This window comes from Henckelia pumila, chromosome 2, assembly GCF_033568475.1.
Source record: "Henckelia pumila isolate YLH828 chromosome 2, ASM3356847v2, whole genome shotgun sequence".
Classification (NCBI taxonomy): domain Eukaryota; kingdom Viridiplantae; phylum Streptophyta; class Magnoliopsida; order Lamiales; family Gesneriaceae; genus Henckelia; species Henckelia pumila.
Window position 1 is genome coordinate 38268947 of NC_133121.1, and position 9826 is coordinate 38278772.

Here is a 9826-nt window from a genome sequence, read left to right on the forward strand (position 1 = left end):
AAAAAATATTTTCACGAGTAAAATATTTTTCACTCAAATAAGCTTATACCTATCACAATATTTTTTCATAACATAACCAACAAAAAAATAATATTTTCCAATGAAAAATAATATTTTTGCCTATTTTCATAAATTGAGTCAAAGATCTGAATACAAAGTTGACTTGTGAAACGATCACATGATTGATTGATTGATTTATTTATTTATTTTATCTTAAATATCGGTGATGTCACAATTGTAAAATAAATAAATAAATAAAAAGTGAAACATAGAGATTACAGCTACAAAAATGAAATTAGGTAAGACAACAGTACAATTTCGTCTGAATAAAAATATTTACAATGAAAGAAGTCACTAGCCAGGATCAGATCGAATCCATTTTCGATGTAATATAACAAAAATAAATTAAGACGACCCTCCAATTCGAAAAAAAAAAGGCAAAAAGAAAAAGAAAGAAAGAAAAGAACCTGCTGTATCCACACCATTCAAAATGTAAATGGTTAAAAGTTGAGGGACTCTAATCACTTCAATCCACAAGAACGCCCCTGGCTCAACACTAAAATAACACAAATACTCTAGCACGGTATCGATTGAATTAAAAAAATTTGTGTATTCAAACCAGCAATATGTGAGAGGTGGCAGTACCTTCCATTTAACCTACAAGAGAAAGAAGGTATGTATGAGTCTGTATGATAGCAGAAGAAATAAATGTAGTCGAACCATTTGAGGGCAAAGAGCAAAATATTGAAGGGAGTTATATGCAGGCACAGCACAACTGAAAGCGACATAAAAAGTAATAATCTCAAAAGAACTTCATTTCATAAAAATCATGATTGTGTCCTATTAGTCTCCAAATATAGTTTTTCAAGACTTCACTACAAGCAACTAACAACATTAGGTAGATTAGAAAAAGTAGACATTTGATGATAAGACCATTACCAAAAGGCAACGACGACTCACAAATCCCAAAATGAGAAAACGAGAAGCTTTCAAGTTGTTAATTCTGGGTTCTCCGTGTATTTAAGACACTGTGCATCATAAGTTGTATAAAGAAAATTATTTCTTATTGCCAAAGAGAATCAGAACTATCTCCATATAACAAAGCATCTAAATTACTACATGTAACGGGGAATCACAGGAGTCATCACCATGCAGTTGATACTGAGAAAGAAGACTTGGAAAAAAAACGAATTGATACCTATTAAAACCTAGTCGTCTGTTGCAACATTTTGGGAACATCAGATTGTGATACCAACTGCTCTGAACTTGGAGATGACCTTATTATATGGCTTGGACCGACTGGGTTGCTAGGCCCCTGTCTCGCAAATGGAGCAGTATTATTCGTCTCAGATTGAACAGGCGCCATTAAATTACGTATCTGAAGAAAATGTTGCATAAAGAATGCGGTATATTGTTAATGAAGGAAAGATTGAAAGCCAAATTTTAACACAAACAAGGGAACTTACAACATCTAGCCGCTTTTTATGGACATCACTTGGTGCCTGCATGTCAGTTTAATTCGGGTCAATGCACACATGCATGTTTACAAAAGCATTTGTTTGCATCTCATGTAATTTTAAGATTCCTACTATTTCACAGGCCTGTAATCTAAGCCACGAGGAACTCAGATGATACGAATTATTTAATTTGGGGTACATCCTAGATGTATGTGGAAAACTTTACCTCCTTGTGATGAAAACCAAATATCAGAGTGAGAACTTCATAATCGCAAAAAATCGCATAAAGAAGGCCTTTTATCAACGTTCGTGACTAAGAAAGGGGACATACTGCCTTAAACAAACTTCAATAAAGGGATAAATAAAGCTTACACGGACTGGATTGTGTTTCCTCTCTTCACTTGAAAACTCAGGAATTGATAAATGCCAGTTTTTCTCTGCAAATATTTCATTTAGTTAGCTTAATGCAAAACAAATAGAGGAAAGGAGAGCCTGTCATTCTAATTGACAACCTAAGAAGATAGAAGGCATTTTCAATCTTTCATATTTTGCTCATTTATTTTACAAACTAGATTGACGCCTCATTTGTGCATTCCACAGTTGCCCCCTGAACATAAACAAATTTCCGTGCAAACACAGTAATGGCTTCAAATGCTATAGTAGATCCATTCGGGCAGTCCCTCAAAGTTAGATGTGAATTGTAAGTTGTAAAGAATTGAACCCTTAATTCATGAATATCACATAAAGTGCAGAAATAACAAATTTGGAGCAGCGTAAAATTTGAATGGTTGATTACATGTACCTCCCCTGAGGTTTATCAGAATTACAACAAGACCCAACTAACATCGAAAATTATACATAACTCCCCTCAGGTTTATATCAAACTTACATTTATACCCATTAACTTAAAAAATTACACATTTCCGTATAATTTTATAGATACCTTACAGTACCACATTTTGTTCATTAATAACAAAGAGTATGCACGTTTAAAAAATTAATTTAGAAAAAAAAGTTCAAAATATGAATTTAAAAATAAAATTAAACCAAAATGAAAATTTTTATTTTGGTTTCGAATGTTAAAACTTAAAATATTATAATTTACGTGATGTATTTTAAAACTAAAATCGATAAAACCAAACCAAAATATATTTATCATTTGAATTTTTTTTTATTTGCCGTTCGCTTTTAGTTTAATATTTTGCTTAACTTTTCACTTCAATATATTAAAAATAAAATAACGAATTTCTTGAACACTCATAATTGAGGGTAATTTTAAGATTGACATATTTTAAGAGGGAGGTAGATGTAATTTTTAAGGTTGAAGGGTGTAAATGTAAACTTGAGAGGAGGTAGATGTAATTTTTCAAGTTAGTTGAGTTTTTTTTTTGTAATTACAGTAAACCTCAAGGGAGGTATATGTAAATAACCCAAATTTTAATGATCTATCTCACCAGAACCTGCGAACCATCAATAAACAAAAGGTATATGTGCATATGATGTTCTGATAGTTGACAAGAAATATCCAAAAAGAGTGTCCACGGAATGCAGACAAACCTAAATGCAGCAACATATCTTTGGCCTCTAAAGTTGAAGAATTCCGATGCTTAGCCAGGGTGCACGCAAATGTAGTAACCTACATAACAAAATACAAGTTGTTTTCTTAAACAATTAATGCACAAGAACTTAGCTCACCAAACAAGTAAATACTTGTCACTATACCAAATCTGCGTGCGGAATTTCAAGATAAGCATATGCTAGCATCACAATTTACATGGAGAAAAGGCCAAAATATATATGTTGTATATTCCCGCAGTCTAGTGGCCCTAAATTTATAGTCGATGTGCTATTCAAGATTAAACAATTTAGGTACAGAACCAGTAGTAAAGGAAACATCAGAGTTATACACTTCATGCAACCAGAAAAGAAAAGGCCATGAAAGAACGAACAATTCAACCAAAAATTCACAACTGCTTGCCATGCTGAACCTCACCGATTCAATAAAGTAATCACTAATCTCCAAAAGCAGGTCTTCAACTTCTGGATCCAGCTTTGCATTTAAATCCAACTGCAACATTGAATTGTAATCAATTAATTCCTTCACCAGTAGATGAAATGAATGTAAAAGATACACATAACCCTAAAGAATTGTTTGACATATTTTAAATCAATTGAAAATTTGATTCAATTCCATGATATTAGATCAGCAAAGTTTTAAACCATCTTATTATGTCAAATCCATATCTTGAATTGAGCAAAAATTAAGTGAGTACAGATCCAGGGAAAAAAAAGTGAATGTAAGAAAACAAGGGAACGTACCTGTGACACCAAATCTTGTATCTTTCTCTTCCCAAGAAGTTGATTGCTCGCTTCAGTGCCTTGGCTTGAACTCCCACCAGGTGTTGTTGCACCTGAGGCTGTAGCATCTGGTTGTGATCCTGTCAAACTAACAGATTTCTGACCTCCAGGAGCCACCGTCCTTGGAGATTGCTGCTGGTGCAAAAGTTGTTGTGGCGGCAATGGCTGCTGCTGCATGGGCTGCTGTTGTTGATGTTGCTGCAGTTGCTGCACCTGTGAATGGCCCAGCTGTGGTTGCTGAACCTGTGAATGGCCCAGCTGTGGTTGCTGCTGTACCATCTGAGATAACTGTTGCGGATTCAGGCCTACTGAATTTTGATGAAGCTGTGAAGACGCTGGTTGCTGCTGCATAAACAGCTGACGATTTTGTTGAAGACGAAATGAAGAGGAATTGGGAGAGGATATCGCAGGAATTTGCTTCAACCACTGCTGTTGAGATGCAGCATTCTGCATCAAAGTAGGTTGCCCATTCTGAGCCAACCCGGATAATTGTCCGTTCATGAATGACGTCCTCGTTACACTCTGTCCCTGCAATTCAGAGAATAAGAAAAATATTAAATACTGACCAATAAGAGAAAGTGACGTCACTACACTTACCATACATTTATTTCTATTGATTCCAATTATTATAAGGGAAAAACTATAAATGCAAATATGCAGTAAAATACTGATTTCTATCTGATCCATGCCCAAAACCATTTTACCTTTGCGATCCTAAGCACAAAAGCACCCATTACAGAGCAATTATCAAAAAGACAAAACAAAATAAACCAAATATCCGTCATTAGTTTCAATAACTCAATTGTTCTGCTTAAGGAATATAAACATTAGAAATATAAACATGTAAAGAAAAGTTTTGAGAAGCCTCCCTGGCAATATATAGCAAAAACGAGAAACAACTTCACATTTCCATCCTTCAAAATAAAATTGACCGCTCATTTAGCAAAAAGTAGGTTATATTCAGATTTGGAAGACCGTAAATTCGTAAATTAACTGGTCAATAGATATTAACTGGTAAAATTCTGACCATTAACATTCCCCAACAACAATATAATGTCAATTGGAAGATGCGCATCATATACAAAGTGAATTTAAGGAGAGAATGCTACAAGTCACTAATTCAAATAATTCAAGATACAAGAGTGACTGTGATGCAAGGACTGACATTTATGCTTCAGATCATAGATTGCACCTAGGAAACGTCAATCCCATAAATAGTCAAAAGAGACCCAGGGGTGAATAACATAACAAATATTATAAATTTCAAAATATATAATATTTCAAAATACAAACAACAAATCCCAGATACTTCTTACAGAGATCCGACAGCAGATACATGTTTTCAGCGGAAAATGTGTTGAAAGACATTATATGCGAAGTTCATTATTGATAAAACTTTCCCACTTGAAAATAAATTGTTCATAAACCAATGTGGTAGGTCTACAGATTGACGCATCCTATAATGCGAACCTTTTCGAAGAGTTTTAAATACACAATAGCTTGAAATTCTCAGCTGAGTAAGAAATGCATCCCTTCATGAAGATAAAGTAAAACTCTGCTGCCCGGGATTTTCTAGGTGTGGAATTTCAATTTGGAATAATGCTACTAACCATGATACAAGGAAAAATATAAATATTATCATTTGGTTGAACAGTTGATAAAGGAAAAAAATGCTCTATATGAATCACTTGCATATTGTTCTTAATTAAAGGAATCTGTGGGATTAATTAGGAAAATCAAAATGTATACGTGAGAACAAACTACTTTGACAGGAAACATTCTTCTAGTGAATTAATTACATCCGAACTTCTATGGCAAATGGAATATATTGAATCGTAACTGCTATAGCAAATGGAAAATGTTGAATTGTGATCAATCAAACACTGCAAAAACACTGGCATTTACTGACAGTAAAAATTGCACCATAAAGGAATTTGGTCCATTACGGCACCATAATAATGGACATACAAGGAATATCAGAATTAGAGATTAATAATAATAAAAAATAATAATATGGGCTTGCATGGATAGTAAACAAAAAATCTCTATTTTAGTTCTATTATCAGATGTGATCAAATCTAGAGAATCCTGTCATAAACACTCATGAAGGGTTCAAACATCAACCAAAAAGACACTATTGTTACTGCCAAAACTAGCTTTGCTTGTACGCTTTAATAGTAACCGCACCAGGAGATGAACATATTGTAAAAAGTGTACCTGAACAGCATTTAGAGCAATTTGCTGTGACAGTTGCTGCCTCAGTTGTCCTGGGATCATTCTTGGTTGGGTGTAAGCAAGTGTCCCATTTGCACGAAGTTGAGAGCTCAAATTTAAAGACCCCATCATCCCCATTGCCTGCATTCCTGGCAAGGACTGCCCAGGAGAATTGCCTTGATGGAACTGTGATGCTTGAATTAAACCAGCCTTTTGCCGGGGCTGCAACCAAGTGGCACTTTTAAAAACTCACACACAGTAACCGGAAAAACTCCACTTTCCACAAAGAAGCCCATGAATGTGTTTCAAGAGCTAGTACAAGCCCGTTTTGAGAGCTAGTACATCCCTGCTAACTAGCAGCAGTTCTCAACAGTAAGTTGCATTTGGACCAGAAGATTTGTATTTGAGGTGAAAGATTGTAATTTGGATTTCAAACGGCCCCATCTTGCAAATATTTGAAATCGATCATGTTGATTCAAATGAAATTTAATGAGAAGTGATATTGTTTAATTTTAAATTCCTCCATCCAAATGCAACCGAAAAGCTTTTCAGCATAACCATTAGTAAAGACTGAACTAGTTTCAAACCATAATATGTATAGCACAATGATGCAACATCCAAACTTCCATTCATCTGAACACATCAAACATACAATGACATAATAAAAACACAAATAATGGTAGATTTTTTTTAGCATGATATACAACAAAACAAGATCAAAGGTTTAAAGAAGATCAGAAACTGAAATTGCCCAATGAAAAGGAAAACCTCCAAAACACCTGGTGGAAAACGATAAAACAGCAATGCAAGCTTATAGTTAAAACAAAATGTACAGGAGCAAAGATAATTTTTCCCAAAAATCAAATATCATATTAGCATATTACTTCCTATAGAAGCATGCAAACATCACATTTTCCCGCGTAAAGTCATAAATTGTGTGATCATCAGAGTTCATGTATCGAGGTAACAGAAAGATCGTGTAAACATGTAAAGGTCGATTTTTCAAAGAAAACTGAAAGATTGTGATGATTGAATTCCCTACCGAAGTTAAGAACTGATTTTGCAAATTAAACTGGGGTGCGGTTCCTGCTTGACCAGATAACATGGGCAAGGGCCCAGTCTGCCCCATCATTGCTGACCGCGCCAAATTTCCACCAGCTATCTGTCCTGATTGTTGCTGCTGCAACTGATTTTGTTGCCCCATTTGTTGCTGCTGATGCTGTAACTGATTCTGCTGCCCCAATTGCTGTTGAAGCTGATTATTATTATTGATATTGATGTTTTGTTGCTGCGTCTGCTGTTGCTGCATCCCACTCAACCCGCCAAAATTCATCTGCCCGTAAATTCCTGAATTCTGCTGTTGTTGCCTCATTATTCCTAATTGATTACCAATATTAGCATTCTGTTGCATCTGGTTAAGCCTGGACATCGAAGAATTCCTCTGCAAGCCTTGAAAATTCGAAACCCCAATCAAACTATTGCCATTACTAGCACTATTGACGTTGTTATTACTCTGCTGTTGCTGTAATTGTTGCTGGAGCTGCTGCAACTGTTGCTGCTGTGCTTGCACCATTTGCGACTGTTGCTGGGGTTGAACAAGTTGCTGCTGTGATTGGACCAATTGCTGCTGCTGCTGCGGTTGCGCCAATTGTTGCTGCTGCTGATCAAGGGAAGACGATGACGATGGCAGGGATTGTAATTGTTGTGAATTGGACGCATCAATTACGGACGGTGGCTGCTGCAAGGGCAAGGGTTTTGATGGAGACGACGATGAAGTCGGATTTTCCGCCATTGTTGCGAAGGTTTTAAGGGATTGAGCTCAACTTTTGTGGATCGATTCACTTCATGCCCATTGTTCTTGAATCAATCAAAGAGTTTGTGTTTTAGGTCAATTTCATTACCAACTGTTTATATTACATAAAAATTATAAAAAATAAGTCCAGCCAAAGCCCATTACTTTAAATAATTTATTATATCAAGTTCGAAGTTTAATCTAAAATTTGAATTAAGATTTCGGGTTTGTACCTCTCCAAACTAAAAAATTTACTACCAATAGTTATATGAAAAATTATTCTTACTTAATGGATTTCTCATATTTCCTTAACCCTAATCTAACTTTTCGAAGTTTTTAAACTAATTTTTTTTTTATCCTTGCTATAATTAATTTAAATATATAAAGACAAACAGATGTATTATTTTAGAATTTTCAAAAATGGTTGAAATTTTCAAAAAAGAGTTACATTTTTCAATAATGATCGATAAATTATTAAAATTTTCTAAATAATAATAACAATAATTGTTGTAAAAAGTAAAAATTTATGCTAAAAATTAAAATTCTCAAACTCTCAAAATACATCAAACTACACACTTTATAAATTTTCTTCACTCAATTGTGTTTTTATCACAAATGGCGAGGCCTATTTATAGATCATCATTTGAGAATAGTCTAAATATAAATACATAATCACATACATCATCTCACACTGATATTCAACATTCAATTTTTAATTATTTTTCAGCACTCTCACTTGTGATGATGATCGTGATACAATGACTGTCTTCATTACGTGTTTTTATACTGCCTCGTTAAAAACCTTACTAGAAAAAATTCATTGGGATAAAAACCAAAGTAAGGAAAAAAGAGTGCAGCCACGTAAACTCTCCCTCATGTCAACATGAGTGATTCTTCACATATTTCTTAGATTGCACATCTCAATGTTATATATATGTTTTCTGAATATTATCGTAGGAAGTACCTTTGTGAAGAGATCTGATGAGTTTTCACTTGATTGAATGTAACGAATATCAATATCTTTATTCTTCTTAAGCTCTTGGGTGAATGCGAAAAACTTAGGGGAATATGTTTGGTTCTGACGCTTTTGATATATCATTTTTTCATTTGAGCAACACATGCAGCATTATCTTCGTATAGTGTCACAGGTTCATTGTCTATTGATAATCCGCACAAGGTTTGGATGAAGTTGTTACGAGTGTTTGTTTCTGTTAACGCCAAGAAATTGCAGTGTCTCCACGAGTAAATACATATCCGGTTTGGTAAGGTGTCTTGTGTGGATCAGATAAGTATCCAGCATAAGCATAACCAATTATACTTTGATTGGTATCTTTTGAATACAAAAGTCTCAAATCTGTCGTTCCTTGTAGATGACGAAAAATATGTATAATTCTGTTTCAGTGCATCTTTGTTGGATATGAGCTGAATCTTGCCAATAAATTTACAGCAAAAGATATATCAGATCTAGTACAGTTTGCAAGATACATAAGAGCACCAATAGAACTTAGATATGGTACTTCAAGACCAAAAATAACTTCATCATCTTCACATGGACGGAATTGATCATTTTCTATGTTGAATTATCTAACAACCATTGGAGTACTTAAAAGATTTGATTTATCCATATTAAAACGTTTAAGGACATTTTCTGTATAATTTGACTGGTGAACTAATATTCCACATTCCTTTTGTTCAATTTGCAAATCCTGACAATACTTGGTTTTTTCAAGGTCCTTCATTTCAAATTCTTTCTTCAAGTACAACACAACTTCTTGAATCTCCTTATTCGTTCCAATGATGTTTAAATCATCAACATATACAACAATAATTATGTGTAACGTCCAAAATTCTATTGGAGTGTTACTCGACAAACATACTTAAAACTTGCGGAAAAATAAAATATTCTTCATAAAATAAAAGTATTTAAAAGTTCATTATAAATAATGAAATAGAAAATCTTCAAATTTTGTCAAACATGACCATCAACAAAATATACTGAAACTTG

At 34.2% G+C, this 9826-nt stretch overlaps 1 protein-coding gene across 1 annotated transcript; it reads right to left on the reverse strand.

Moving 5' to 3' along the window:
- Positions 1–269: 269 nt before the first annotated feature.
- LOC140881134 (transcription initiation factor TFIID subunit 12b) lies at positions 270–7922 on the reverse strand. Its single transcript, XM_073286195.1, has 9 exons — positions 7072–7922; positions 6033–6251; positions 3777–4343; positions 3451–3525; positions 3015–3093; positions 1830–1894; positions 1467–1502; positions 1199–1378; positions 270–657 (listed from the first exon to the last, which is right to left on the reverse strand). Exons 1-8 carry the CDS (start codon positions 7819–7821, stop codon positions 1202–1204), a joined length of 1968 nt encoding a protein of 655 aa, XP_073142296.1. The 5' UTR covers positions 7822–7922; the 3' UTR covers positions 270–657; positions 1199–1201.
- Positions 7923–9826: the final 1904 nt, after the last annotated feature.

Bases quoted from the DNA above. Each gene is read 5' to 3' on its own strand.
- LOC140881134 (XM_073286195.1), bottom strand. From the start codon at position 7,821: ATGGCGGAAAATCCGACTTCATCGTCGTCTCCATCAAAACCCTTGCCC. The intron at 6,252-7,071 runs GTAGGGAATTCA...ACTTGGTTGCAG, and splicing joins AAAATCAGTTCTTAACTTCG to CCCCGGCAAAAGGCTGGTTT. The intron at 3,094-3,450 runs GTGAGGTTCAGC...TTTGTTATGTAG, and splicing joins GTGATTACTTTATTGAATCG to GTTACTACATTTGCGTGCAC.